General features: G+C 38.2%; 1 protein-coding gene across 9 annotated transcripts in view; it reads right to left on the reverse strand.

Annotated features, from left to right (window-relative positions):
- Positions 1-15743, reverse strand: part of St7 (suppression of tumorigenicity 7) — a 303239-nt gene that overhangs the window by 77893 nt on the left and 209603 nt on the right. For all 9 annotated transcript variants that reach the window (XR_003850197.1, XR_003850196.1, XM_008837244.2 and 6 more), the window contains one exon: positions 15255-15352. Coding sequence is in view for 7 of the 9 variants with exons in the window: in XM_008837244.2 (XP_008835466.1) it covers positions 15255-15352 (98 nt within the window). In the remaining 2 variants the exon portion in view is untranslated. The remainder of the gene's footprint in view (positions 1-15254; positions 15353-15743) is intronic.

Genomic DNA, 15743 nt, shown 5'->3' on the forward strand with positions numbered 1-15743 from the left:
CACACACACACACACACACACACACAGAGAGACAGAGACAGAGAGAGACAGACAGAGACAGAGATGGAGAGAAACATATTTTACATTTTTGGGGAAAAAAAATCATTAAGCTATTGTTATGTGTGCCAGGCACTGTTTTACTAGGACACAGCAATAAATCAATTTTTTAAATTTTTACTATCTTGAAAGCAAAATTCTTCTTGCCACCTCCAAACCCAATCCCTCAGCAGCCTGGACCTCCTGCTTCCATTCTTGCTATCCTTTCTTCACAGTGTGCCCAGTAATCTCACAAAGCATCAATGCAATCTTCCCTTCCTTTGCAGTGAGCACTTAAGTCCTCTCATTGAACTTAAAATGAAATCTAAGGCTTTATTATGTCTTGCAAAGCCCTAGAGGCACAGCTGCTGTTTGCCTATTCCAAACCCCCTAGTTCCTTCCTTTCACTCACTCTGATCTCCTTTTCATTGTAAACCCTTTCTGGCCTCAGGCTCTCTGCATCTGTCCTAGATATTCACCTGGGCAGTATCCTTCACATATAAGTGATAACATGACTACCTTTGCTGAGGCCCCCTGAGTCACCCTTGGTCACAATAGCCTATCTGGTTCATACACAGCATGTATCACAATCTGTAACTGTCTTTATTGTCCTTGTCTCCCCTCCCTACTCTGTTCTATCTTCTTGTATGCTGTGTAATTAGTGCTAAGAACTAGGTCTGGCATCTCATAGGCATTTGATAGACATCTGCTTTCAGAAAACAGTGAATCTATCATCCCTTTCTTCCTTCCCCTCCTTCCTTTCTCCACTCTAGAGCCCATGGCACATCACCTTATTGTTTCCTTGCCAATCCCTACCAGTTACTGGCTTCCTAATCTGTATTTCACCCATACACCAATATCCTGGTAGATCAATTAAAATGTCTGTAAATTCTGCTCCAACATTCAGGCCAAAGGACATAACTGAGGTTTGGAGGAACTGCTAAAATGTAAAGGTCTCCAACCTCTACTGGGTCAAAGCTTCGAAGGAAATCCCCATTATGCCCCTGGTGACTTGACTCCCATTTTAACTATCCCGTTAATACATTTTATTTACTTCCACTCACCAATGTTCAGCAAATGAACTTGTCTTCTATATAATACAGTAAACAAGTCAGCCAAAAGGATGTTCTGATCTCTTTGTCTCAAGCCCATCCTCCACTGCAGCCTCCAGGTGGACACAGATCCATTTCTCTATCTCTATCAGCCACGCTGTAATCTCTTTTTCTTTCAAAATATTTTATTTATTATTTTTATTTTAGGTGTATGAGTATATTGCCTACATGTGTGTAAATGCACCTGTGTCGTGCAACGCCTGCAGAAGTCAGAAGAGGGTGTCAGATCCCCTGGAACTGGTGTTACAGCCAGTTGTTAGCCATCATGTAGATGGCCAGGAACTGAATCAAGGTCCTCTGCAAGAGCATCCAGTGCTCATAACTGCTGAGCCATCTCTCCAGCTCCTGTAATCTTTTTCTTAGTCTACCCATGCCACTCTAACAGAATACCACAGATGGGAGGTTTAAACAGAAATTTCTCTCATAATTCTGGAGGCTGGGAGACCCAAGATCCAGGTGCTGGCAGATCTGGTGTCTACTGAGGACCCCCTTCCTCTTTGTAGACAGCTACTTTCTTGCTGTATTCCTGTGTAGCATACAGATACCCTTCTTCTCTTATTAAGTGCTCTTTTCCACCTTATAACCTAAAGATCAAATTTCCTAATTACCTCCAAAATACTATCATGCTGGGAATTGCTGCTCAACAATTAAACCTGAGGAAAAACAAACATTCCATCTATATTTAATCCTTTCCTCCTGTGCTCTGGAATTCATCACTATAGACTCCCAAGGACTTCATTCTAAAAGTGATTGCCTCTCTTTTATATATATGGTTTGTGAACTAAAGTTCCCAGGGAAAAAAAAGTCACAGCTACATTAAAAATTTAAAGCTGATATGAACTTCAGTGGCTGTGGTGAATTAGAATGCTACAGGTCCAGACTCAAACTATCTTGGGTTACCTGAGCCCCTTAAACAGCTATTTATCACCTACCTCTGTATGTGACCTAACATCCTTGTGACTATGAGCTAAATGTACAGATTCACAGATTCCACCAACCCCAAAGCTAAAAATGTCATCAGCTAACAAAATCAGAGCTGTTATAGTCCACAAGGAGGACTTACTCTTTAAAGTAAAAGTGAGTAGCTGCTTTTTCTCTATAAATGTTCAAGGCATAATTCTTCTTCTCAAACTTGTTTCACTTAGCTTCCACATCTTAGGAGACAAAATTCCTCTCCTTCTAAGGCAAAATCCTTAGAATCCTTCTGATTTATTTTTCCCATATTGCACATCTGATTGATTAGCAACTTCTTTTGGCCCTGCCTTCAAAATAAGTATAGACTGACCATTTTACACTACCTCTTCTGCCATCACGCTAGCCTAAGCCATGTCTTGCAGATCGATATAAGGGTCTTCAGACTTTCGTCCCTGATTTTTTTCCTTACCAGACAGCAATCTGTAAAAACTAAGGCTTGTCATGTCACTCCTCTGCTCAAATCCTTGCAACAAATCCCCAATCACCTAGGGTAAATGTGGAAGTCACCACCATCCGCAAACCTACATGATCTTTAAGGCTCTCCTTTCTCTTTCTTGGGTCTACTGTGCTCTGCCCACCTGGGACTACTGTGCTGTTAGTGGTTGTCTCTAGGAACTCTCCTGACTCAGAGCTCTTGAACATATATCACAAGACTATGTCCACTTCACAATTTTTGCCTAAATGTCACTTTCTATATCACACATACCTGATAGCAGGATTGACTCTGACTTCCTTGAACTCACTGTTCCCCATCCCTGGCTTTCCTGACCCTAAGTCTACCCTACTCAGCTTTTTCCATAAGACCTGTCACTCTAATGTACTATGAAAATATATTTACTATGTTTATTAGTTTTGTCTCTCCTTCCTCCTAGAATGTAAGCTGGGTGAGGGCAAGAGACTTTGTTTTATAGAAACTGATTATAGAAACCACGTAGAACAGAAGTTCACATGGAGGAGTAGTCCACATATTTTGGTTGAATGAATAGATAGATGAATGGCAAATGGTTCAGGGCAAAGTGAGTACAGCAAGACCAAAATCAATGTTGCAGAGTAAAAGGGGAAAGAGAAGGTACAGAATCAGAAAACATGGGGCTGGAGAGATGGCTCAGCGGTTAAGAACACTGGCTGTTCTTGTAGAAGACTTGGGTTCGAATCCCAGCACCCACACAGCAGCTAACAACTGTCCGTAACTCTAGTTCCAGGGGATCCGACAGCCTTTTCTGTCCTAGGCGGCATTACGCGACACGGATGCACTTACATACATGCAGGCAATACACGCATACACATAAAATAAAAAAAAAAGAAAGAATCGGAAAACAGTAGGCCAGGCTAGAGCTAGAATGGAACTAGGGCAGAATTCTGGAAGGACAAGAAACACAGCACTAGAAATGCAAAAGAAGAACTGTAAACACAACTCAGAAACTGAGGCCAAAGGTTAAAACCTAAGAATGCAGGCTATGAAAGGCATGTGGAGGAGGAAAACTAAGTGAACCACTCAGATGCAAGCATCTGGCTAGAACTGACCAGAGGCCAGCCAGCCAAACTGAAGGTTCTGCTTAGCAGTGAGTCCCACTCCCCACATTGAAAATCTTGACAACAGCAGCTCAGCCTGTCAGTCATGCTGCTAGCTGACAGAAAAGAGATTTCTATGCAAATGACAACACCTAATAGAAAGTAAAATGATATTGTTTCTAGCTTCCATACCCATTGGAAATTATTTATCATTTATTCTTCTTATATATCGTGAATACAGAGAACAATTCTATTAAAACTATGGTCTATCATTAATGATGTGATTACATTAGGCAAATCAAAAATTAATGAATTTGTGATTTGCTCTAATTGATTAAACTTTTCCCTTTGATCACACACTAATTGCCAATAATTTACTCAATAAACTTAACAATATCAAGCAACCCCAGAAAAGCAAATCACAACAAAAGAAGACAGGGTTATATAAAGTCTAACTTACATGATCAATGACTTTATATATAGAAAACATTTACTTTTTATTTGTACATATAGCAAAAGCAGAATCTAAAAATGTGCTAACAATCACTTAAAGTATTTAACATATTTCATTGTCTTTAATTCAGTGGTATACCTGGGTACCTTTAAAGCTTTGAAAATAAATTTGTTCAAGTGTTTTTTGTCTGTTGCAAGTAATAAAAGCATTCTTTCCACCTCCCATCCTCACCTCATGGGGTTTTACTTCCTTCAACAATCAACTTTAACAATCTCTGAATCAAGTTATAAACCAAGCTTTCAAGATAATCCATGATAATCTTAAGGAAAGACGTAAGAAATACTGTATAAAAGGGAATCATGGGACTTGTGAAGTAGAAAATCAGAGAAAAGGAAGGAAAGCTAGAAAAGTTTGAAATGAGCCAATGTGGTAAAAAGGACTTTTTTAATCAAACTGTATTTTTTATTTTTTTAGGTAGATTGATTTATTTTTTCTATTTCACAAGTATAATTTTGGAAGGCTATTTGACAAATTTTAACATTAACTAAAAATGCTATCAACATCTTTAATAATAAAAAAGGCATTTACTGTTAGCCCTTTTAATATAGGCCTTGTGTCCTGTTGTACAACAAAAGGATTATTTTGACCCTCAAAATATTCATTTCATATTCTTCTTCCTAAAAGGATTTTTGCTTTTTTTTTTTGGATTTTTGCATTTTTATGACAAGAGATGAAATTCTGCTGAAGGGGCTGGGGAAGCAGCTCAGTCAGTAAAGTGAGTACCTTGCAAACATAAGGATCTGAGTTTGATTCCCAGAAGTCACAGCTTAAAAAAGCCAGGATGTGCATTTATAATCCCAGAGCTGGGAAGGTGAAGACAAGTGGACCTGGGGCTTGCTAGTCAGGCTGACCTACTTGGCAAGTTTCAGGCCAGTGCAAGAGACCCTGTCTTATACAAGGGTGGATCACACCTGAGGAATAGCACATGAGGTTGTCCTCTGGCCTCAACAGGCATACACACACTCCACACATGGTCTCTCTCTCCCTCTCCTTCTCTTTCTCTCTCATACGTGCACACACACACACACACGAAATCCTATTACAAAATGTATTTCATAATTTATGTAGAGAATACTAGTTCTTTTTTGCAAATCATTGATTTTAGGAAGATCTTTATTCAAGAACATAAGTAGCAAAATTTCTAATCAGTAGTCCTTAATGATATTGGGCAGGCTTTAAGTCTTAAAGTATATATTTTCTTTTCTTGGATGTATGTTATATTCTCATATATACACACACGCATACATATATTTGTGTGGGTATATGCACATGCACATGTGGAGGCCAAAGATCAACCTCAAGGGTCTGCCTCAATCACTGTCCACCTTATTTTTTGAGACAAGGTCTCTCACGGAACCCAGAGATCACCAATTTGGCTAGACAGATTGAACACCAAACCCCCTCCCCAAGATCCTCCTGTCTCTCACTCCCCAGCTCTAGGATTACAGGAGAACACCACTGGTCCTGATTATTATATTGAGTGTTGGAGATATGAACTCAGGTCCTTATGTTTGGGCAGTAGCACTTTACAAACAGTCATCTCCCCAGCCGTATATTTTCTAAAGAATTCTTTCATTGGAAGTGCTCCTTTTCACAAATTATTGAAAGGGTATCCTCAAACAACTAACACTATTAGGCTAATCCCCAAAGCCCAATAGCTCACATCCTAGGATGCCTCCAACAACCTAAAAGAGATATAAAATGAGTAACTACAATCATTTTCCAAATAGAATTTGTTCTAATTTACATTAAGTTAAAAATGAGTGTTGCCACTTTTAATTAAGATACAAAATCAAAATGAAGCCAAAAGCAAAGCAAAATTATAATTAGCAAGAAATTGTTAATCAAAGGTCACAAATGCAGAACACAAGCTGGGAATTTGAGGGCGCAGCTCAGATTTACCAAGTCAAATACTGATATCAAACATGATACTGTTGTGTGTTCTGGGAGTGACACAAGGAAAAGATGGTACTTGTACTCAAGACAACAAATCTAGTGAGCTTCAGGTACCCTTCTAAAATTTGACAGAAAAAAGAAAACCCTCCCAGTATTGAAAAGATAAAACAAGTGCTTTGTGATAAGTTTGAGAATAAATAAAAAGTATGAAAAGTAAGTCAAGAGAACTTATACTACATTGTTTCATATTTGTGTGTTCTCCTGAGTTATCATTCACAGGAAGCTTCACTTCTCATATTGAACAAAGATTTGTTAAAATCAAACTTTGTGATTATGATTATTGCTTTGGTATTTGGCAAACTCTCTGCTCAAACCCTTAGCTGAAATTCCTATAGAAGCTGGGAATGCAGGCAGGCAACAAACTTAAGAAGGAAGTAACCAACTACAGCTCTTGGAGAACTTTTCATAAAAAGTCAAGGATAAGACCAGAAAAAGGAGAGCTAGTAGTTTTGCAGACTAAGGTTAAGAGTGAGTTTAACATGATCGCGGGCATATGAAATATGATTTTGGCTGTCTGACAGGGCAATGAAGTTTTATAAAGAATGAAAGTATAGAAAGGTTATCTATATATGTATGTACCTGCTATTGCTGGGTGAACTGTATCCTCAGGATACACATGTTGGCATCCTAACACTCAGTTATGACCTTTTATGTAAATTATGTTTTGCAGGCATAATCAAATGAGGAAGAAGCTATAAACCCAGTATGACTGGTGTCTGTGTAAGAAAAGGGAAATTTGAATACAGACATACAGATAGACAGAATATCATGTGAACACAGAGGCAGAGAGTGAAGTAATGTGTTTCCAAGTCGAGAAAGATCAAAAATTGGCAGCAAGTGCCAGAATTTATCAGAGGCAAAGGAAGATTCTTTACTAGAACCTTCAAAAAGAGAGAGCATGGCCCTGCCACACATTGATCCTGGACTTCTAGGTTCAATTTATTATGTATCAGTAATTTATTGTTTAGCCTCCTAGTGTGGTTGTTAGGAAGGCTCTAGAAAACTAACACACCTGGGAATAAATTAGTCATTTTCAGGTGTTGTTAAAATTTTAATGGGTGAAGGTTTTCTTTACTGCATCCACATTTCCCTGCTTCTATTCCAGTTCCTGACATTTTACATCCAATGCTTTGATCTTTTGCTGGGGCTTTTCCCCTGTCCTGGGAATTGAATTTAGGGCCTCATAAATGCTACACAAGCACGGCACCATTGAGCTACATTCCCAGCTCCTATTTTGATCTTTTGAATTTTATCTCAATCTATTTTCAAAATTTATTCTTATTACCATAAGAAAATAGTATGCTTATTATAATTCAATATTACATAAATGTATTAAAAGGATAGCTACAATTTTACTGCTAAATTTTTTCTCCACATTTCCAGGTTATTTACTTATGTTTATACAAAAGGTCCTTGTGATATAATTAGGGAGCCCCTTTTTCAAGGGGTCTACACACCGAAACTATTTTTATAATAGTAATATACATTTTTCTCTTCATATCCTCATTTTTTCATGAGTTTATGTGGTGGCACTTACAGAGGCCATATGTTGATGCTGTAGACTACAGGAAGAATCAGACAGGAGACTTTGCTTCCTACTCAGACACTAAAGAGATTTGCAAAAACATTAAAGCAATGTCGCTCTTTTCACTAATTTCTTGCCTAAACAAATACAGCTCTTTTCCATAAAACTATTTATGCAATATGTATTACATCTGTAATTGTTATTTTGAAACAAATATATTTTAAAGTTTCTCAGTTTTAATTTCCAAAACAGTAAATATGAATAAATATTTAAATAAATATGAGTTCCTACATAATTTTAAAGGAGTTCTGAGACTGGGAAGTTTGAGACCCATTGATTTACATTAGCAACAATTTTTTAACTTAAAAAAGTGATCAACAATCAACAAGTGGGACCTCATTAAACTAACAAGCTTCTGTACAGCAATCAAGAAAGTGAAGAGAAAACCCAGAGTGGGAAAAAATATCTTCACACAGAGGTTTAACAACCAGAATATATAAAGAATTCAAAAAACAAAGACCCAAAATAGCAAATGATCCAATTAAAACATGGGCTAAAGATCTAAACAGAGTTCTCAAAGGAAGAAATAAAGATGGCTAAGAAACATCTTTAAAAAGTGTTCAACGTCGTTAGTAATTAGGAAATGCAAATTAAAACCACCTTAAGATTTTACCTTATCCCAATCAACTAGCTAGGATCAAGGGAACAAATGATACCAAATGCTGGTGAGGATGTGGAGAAAGGAGAATGCTCATTCACTGCTGGTGGGAGTCCAAACTCGTGCAACCTCTATGGAAAGCAGTGTGGAGAACTCTTAAAAAACTAAAAATGAACCTACCATATGACCTGGTTATACCACTCCTTGGCATACACCCAAAGGACTCATCCTATTTCAGAGACACTTGTAAACCCATGTTTGTTACTGGGTTGTTATTGTTTCACAATAGCTAAGAGATGGAAGCAACCTAAGTGCCCCTCAATTGACGAGTGGTTAACAAAAATGTAGTACATTTACACAATGGAGTTCTACTCAGCAGTAAAGAATGATAAAATAATGAAATTTGCAGGTAAATGGATGGATCTAGAAACTGTTATGCTAAGTGAAGTAACTCAGACTCAGAAAAACAAAAGATGTATATTCTCCCTCATTTGTGGATCTTAAAACTAAATCCTTATAACAGATGTAATCTCACTGAAATGGTCCAACAGCTCATGAAAAACAGACGATGTAGAGACCAGAAAGTTCAGTGCCTTGCCACAATGGGAGGAAGATCATCCCACACCTATCACCCCCTTCAAGGCTCAGGGACTTTTGCATAAGAGATTGGCAGGAAGAATGCAAGAGCCAGAGGAAGGGGTGGAATGTTTAACAGGAAATGTCCTCCACCACTACACCAGCAAGCTATAGTCACACCTCCTTCCCACACTCATTAAGGAGTCAATGGGGAAGTCAGTTACCCCTCCCACCCAACCAGTTGATCTTAGCTGCATATGGGGGAGCAGCTAAGGATCTATAAGCCAAGAATGCCATGAGGCACCTCTCTCACCATTTTGTGCAGCTGTCAGGAAGTCACAGGATCTATATTTGAATGTGGACTTTCCAGTGCAGCCTTAAATGGGGGGGCGCACCCACTCTTCTCTAAATAAACCCCTATCCTCCCTATGCTCTGTTAGTAAGCCCAATACACTCATTAGGATTTTTAAAAAAAAAAAAACCCACAAGCACATGTTCTAAGTACCACTTGTCAGAACAGTACTGAGCTTGGTCTTCCAAAGAGTTTTTGTGAACTCTTTAGCCTCATAAACATCTGAGTTAATGAAGTGATGAAGGCCACAGTGTTTTGCCAAGGAAAAACAATTCTCTGGGTCAATAAATAAAAATTAAAAGCTTCTCATTGCAAAAAAAAAAAAAATTGAATCAAACTATACATAATTTTTATACTTTCCCTTTCCACTTGACAAAACAGCTTAGAAGTAAGAGTAAGAATAGCAACAATGCATTCTTATTCCTCATAAAGACCTGCACAAGTGTTTGGGATGAATTAGTCAATTTAACCTCTATAATATCACTATGAGTAGAACTTGGGCACTTTGATGTAGTTGATCTGCAGACCACATTCTTAGGAGTACTCACTCACTGTGGGACCTGGAACAAACACCTTTGCCTAGAACACAGTACAGGACTGTTGGTCAGTATTCAGATTGTATTTAAAACTCTAAAACTGAATGTCATCATCCAGGATTGGCTAATTATGGAAGTCAGGAAGATGAGTCTTAGGAATATTAGGAACATTAAGGGGTCAGAGTGTTGTAGTTTAGACATATGATACTCATCCCCCTAAAGCTCACATGTTGAAGGCTTAGACCTCAACACAATGTTCAAAGGTATTGGGAAAGTGATGGATCATGAAGGCTCTGATGTAATCAATAGATTCATACCTACATGAGCTGCTTTATAATGGAGTGGACTATTGGAAGATGGCAGAAATTGTGGAAGGTAGGGCCTGACAAGATCACTGGGGGCATGTCAGGGTAAATTTGCCCCTTACTTCCACCCATCCACCTCTCTACTTCCTGACTAACAAGAGGTGATTATCTTTTCTGATACATCCCATGATATACTGCCTCACCACAACCCAGAAACAATGGAGCCAACTGACCATGAACTAAAACCTTTGAAACCGTGAGGCAAAATGAATCTTTCCTCCTAGAAGTTATCTTGGGTATTTTTGTCACAGTGACTAAAAACTAACAGCATATAAAATGGTTAAAAAACGGCATAATCATCTGTGTCATTTGAGAGATCTGGATATGTAAAGAGAAGCAATATTGCAGAGAAAGCAAAGCAGCAATGAAAGAGAATGACTCAGAGATTTGAAGAAAACTACAAAAAATAGGGAGACAGGTTGACTTTTAAAGCCCATGGCTGACTTTTAAAGCAGCTGTAAATTTTAGGGAAATGCAACAAGCAGTGATCTGAAAGCATGCACAGGAGGCAAGGAAGACCACAATTCCACAACAGGCTTCCCACCAGAGCCTCACAAAAACTCCCAAATTATTTTATTCTTCTTGCCCTTGATATCACCTCAGGGAATTCCATCTGGGAAAAACAGTCTCACAGTCTCCCAACCCAGATTGGTCAAGCCTAGGAGTGCTCTGAAAGCCTGGGCCCAAATAAGAGAAGTTCAGGCTAAAAATGGAACACACGTAATATCTGTATTAGAAACACATCCACTCACCCCAGGAGTCTCTGGTGACTCTTAATGAGGTGATCACTCACTACTACTACTACCATTCTGGCCTAAGGACACTTAGGGATGTGTGGAGATAACTGGCAAGTGATGGGGACACAGGTCACTACAATGTACAGGTCAGTCTCCCAAATCCTATAATGTACAGGATAACTCCCCACAACAAAGAATTATATGGCTCAGAATGTTCACAGAACTGGGCTTGGAAAACCCTGCTCTAGAACACATAATCCTAGGCTGCAAGTTATTTTAGGTTTCTTCATAGGGGCAGACTTTCCCATCCTCTTGGTTTACTCAGACCAGGCTTGACAGCTATGGCTAAGGAGCCAGACCACATCATTTCCCTTGTGAATTCACTTACAATCTACTCAAATAGAACAAGGGAAAGACAAAGGGAAAACCTGAGGCTATCTTCATGGTAGAGACTAAATGGTACAAAACAAGAGAAAAATGCATCATAAACCAAATGTTAAAAGATAAGAACAAGCACAAAGATTCTTCCTTAAATTTAAGACAAGAAAATTCAACCCTGTTCATTTTGAGTTAATTCTCACCTCACAGCAAAGCTCAACAGCCAGCATGCTTTCTTAGCTCTGCCTTTTGCCAAAACACTCCTAAAGCACTATGGTATTCTGTATTCTTGATTGCAAAAGGGACTTTGGGTTCCTGTAAAAACATTCTGGGGACTTACAATATGTAATGTGTTGCTTTAGGAATGGAGAGGCTATGAATCTCCATACTGAAGAGCCAAATGTACATTTACTTCATCAATATTTTACTGACAACAGTCAATACTTCGTACAACAGTACCATCTTGAGTTATGGGAATATAAGAAATTCTCTACCTTCCCAGAATTCCTTTCATTTTCTTTCAGGATCTCTCAGCAGTTAAAGTTTGCTCTTCCTTAAGGCCTTTCCAGGGAAACATCTTCAAATGACCCTGCTGTCTACATGGTAGGCATTCTAAATCTGGCATTCCTATTTCCACTTTAAAATCTGCTCAAGGAAATTTAAAGCTATGCATATGGAGAGGGGATGGTTGTGTCTCAATAAAAAATTAGATCCTCCTGCCTAAACACTTTATCAGCAGCTGCCTGGAATCCATTGTGCTGTTTTATCAGGGGAAATTTTATGGTGAGATGGTTTACGTGCATGCCGTTAAAGGAGTTAATCATCAGGGAAGTCTGACCCACAGACCTGAGTGGAGTCAGGTAAGTCAGGCCTGGTCAACAACTTCTACTGCCAGGTTCAGCTACAGCTTTGACAAAAAAGAAGATGTCAGTCTCTGCTCCTCTGTGTAAGGTGCATGGACACTTACGGAGTTTCTGAAAGAGCACTTTCAATGTACATCTTCAAAACACATCTCTACCATATTTGACACTGTTCTTCATGGGACTATTTAACCACAGTAGGATCTACATTGACTGGACACTCCATAAACTCAGAAAAAAAGCAGCATGTATTTGTATTTTAAGAAATGACAGGTTGGGGGCTGAAGAGATGGCTCAGCAGTTAAGAACATTCGTTCTTACAGAAGACCCAGGTTTGAATTCCAGAACCCACATGGCAGCTAACAACTCTCTGTATCTCCAGTCCCAGGGGATCCGACAGCCTCTTCTGACCTCCGCGGGCATTGCAAGACACGAGTGCACTTACCTACATGTAGGCAATACATGCATACGCATAAAATGTTTTTTAAATAATAAATAAAAAAGAAATGACAGGTTGTTTTAGAAATGTAATGCAAAAATCACACCCATATATACATATAAATGTGCATAAATGTAGGTGTGTCTGCATATATAGATAGAATCCAAAGGCAATTACTTGACTGATTTATTCATTCAAGAAAAAGAAACTGGGTTGAAGTAACAAATAGACTAATTGCCCTAATCTGTCACTATATATTGCAAACATGAAATGTCATGCTGTACCCAATAAAAATACAGTTATGTACCAATTTTAAAATGCACACTTAAATTTTTTAACTAAAAAATGAGCCAGGAATAGTGGCATAAGTACTTAATCCCAGCATTCAGGGGACAGGGGAATGTTGATCTCTGTGATTTTTGAGGCCAGCTTGGCATATACACAGAGTTTCAGGCCAGCTAGGTCTACACAATGAGACCCTATCTCAGAAACAAAAAGAAAAAAGACAAAAGAAATAAAATCAGAGTTATCGTGATATGCTCTTCAGGACAACTGACAAGAAAATTATATGAATAGCTTATATAATAGAGGAAAAATATGGAGAAACTTTAAGCATGTCTATTACATGCCACATGTTTTCACATTATCTAACTGAATTCTCTCCAACAAGTACCCGTTTAGGTAAGAAACATTATACCCTATTAACAGAAAACTAAATGAGACACCCATAGGAGGAAAGTGAACTGCCTAGAGTCCAAGGCATGCAGAAAGGAGAGCTAAACTCACAACCAGGCTTCTTGACTCCTTGCCCAGTTTCTCCCTCTGCATCCCAAACTTTCTCTCTAAACCTACATTTGTGCTAAGTCAATAAGTGGAATTATAAATACAAAATAATGTCAAAAATCAAATCATACTACATACATGATATACATGTTGATTTTAACTATATGAAATTTTATATGCATACACTGAAAATAAGCAGAATAAGAATGAGAAAAATGAAATTAAAATAACCATAACTGGGTTTTCCTACAGAGTTGCTTAAGAACAGAAGAAGATCACCAAAATATGTACCTCTGTGTATGCCTGCTCCAGGTTAATTAAGACTAAATTATAAAATATCTAGTTAAGGGCTAGAGATGGCTTAGCAGTTAAGAACACTGGATGCTCCTACAGAGGACCTGGGTTCAGTTCCCAGCACTCACATGGTAGCTAACAACCATCCATAACTCCAGTTCCAGGGGCTCCAATGCCCTCTTCTGACCTCCTTTGGCATTGCTCAACACAGGTACACAAACACACACGCAGGCAATACACTCATATACATAAAATAAAAATAACAAAATATTAGAAAAGTAAAATGCCTAGTTAAAGGCTGAATGTAGCTGGGCTAAGAGGGAGAAATGTTCCATCCTTTGATAAGTTCCCAGCTTCTTACAGCCAGGGTCACTTACAGAATGTCTCTGCTATATCAAGGGATGGAACTTCTTCAGGCTGAAAAGCTCTGAGGGCAAGTTTACACCTCTGCAGAAATCTCCTTTTCTCACAATTAGCTCTTGTGTGATATAAAAAACATATTTTGAATTATTTCGTCAACTAAAAGAATTTAACGCTGGCTGAGCCTGTATCACCTTCATAATCTTCCTCTTCTTCCTATCCTTGGATTTGGGGCTATCCTATTGCTCAGTGAAGTAGGTAGACTCAAGCAGTTTGCACAGGCCTGTACTCGAACCCATGAGTTCAGGACTATGCAGGATACTACTTTTACCTTGCTCCTAAGTTGTTTGTTTTTATAAAGGGTAGTTAGCTATATATTCTAATTTAGGGATATAGTAGAAGAATGAACTGTTGACAAGGGATTTTTTTTAGGTTGTTTTGGAAAAGAAAATGTCTTATAAATGCAATTTACAGTAATGTCAGTTTCTTTATAAAAGTGATTCTTACTAACAATGAAAACAAAAAATGGAAATAAAAGTACCTTAAATTGTTTCTTTTAAAGTCACTGTTTTGTTTTATAGTTATATATTAATAACCTCTCCAAGTTACCTTTCATTTTAAAACAGGTTTCCCTTCTTTTAAATTTTTTTATTTTATTACATGTTTTTAGCATGGGCGATCAAACCCAAGGTCTCTTACATGCTGATCAGTATGTGCTCTGCCAATGAGTCACCACAATCCCTTTTCTTCTTAATTCTTATGTTAACTACAACTAGTAAAGCATACTGATTCTCGAGAATGTAGGGAAAATGGTTAAAATTACTGCAACAGAACTGGCTCATAATATTGTTAAATGTGAGCATAATAATTTGATCCGCAATTCATTCAAATTTCCCAATAACTATATACTGAAGCAGTAATATCTAAAATGGTTGAACTTGCTATTGGTTTCTGCTATAGTCCCAAAGGTTTGTTAATAAGGGCATCTATTGTGATTTTTTAATGTGCCAGTCATCCTATACTAAAGTTGTATTGTCTCATTTAATTCTTTCAGCAATCTTGAGATATTATTGGAAGGCTGTTATTGTTATTTTATAGATAAGGAAAATAGGGTACAGAAGTTGAGTAAATTTTCTGAGACTATTCACCAGTCCACTGGGAGCTTGCTTTGAAGCCCATGGACCACTGTCCTATCACTGGCTCTGTCTACTGGGCCCATTCTGTGAGGTCCTGCAGCTCGAAGCCAGGTCCGTTGCTACTAATCCCAAGCATGAACGTAAACTCACATCTCTCATCATTTTCACTGCTTCTCTCGTCCTCCCAAGTCTTCGAGCACACATTGCTAGTCTTCTCTTGATGTAAACCAAGACATTGGTGTCTCGTCCTGAGCAAAGAGATATAAAACATTAAAACGTAAAGAATAAATAAAAAATGAAAACCAACAGCCTTCAGTTGAGCAGTAAGAAAAAATAAAGAAGCTCATTTGCATTGCCCTTAAAGAAAACCCTCAAAGAGGGCACACTGCTTCTTTGGCCTTTCCTACTGCCAGGAGCACAGAAAAGTAACTTTGTTAATAGAAGAATGAATACAGAGTAAAGTACTTAGACTTCCAAAGGCCAAATCATGACTGATAATCTAATCCATGCATTTGAGTTAAGGATGTTGAGTATTTGATAATAAAATCATCTGTCACACAACGGTAGGAAACAACACACACACACACACACGCACACACACACACACACACACACACACACACACACACTCTGCCTGCT

This window comes from Nannospalax galili, unplaced genomic scaffold, assembly GCF_000622305.1.
Source record: "Nannospalax galili isolate Female #2095 unplaced genomic scaffold, S.galili_v1.0 scaffold171, whole genome shotgun sequence".
Classification (NCBI taxonomy): domain Eukaryota; kingdom Metazoa; phylum Chordata; class Mammalia; order Rodentia; family Spalacidae; genus Nannospalax; species Nannospalax galili.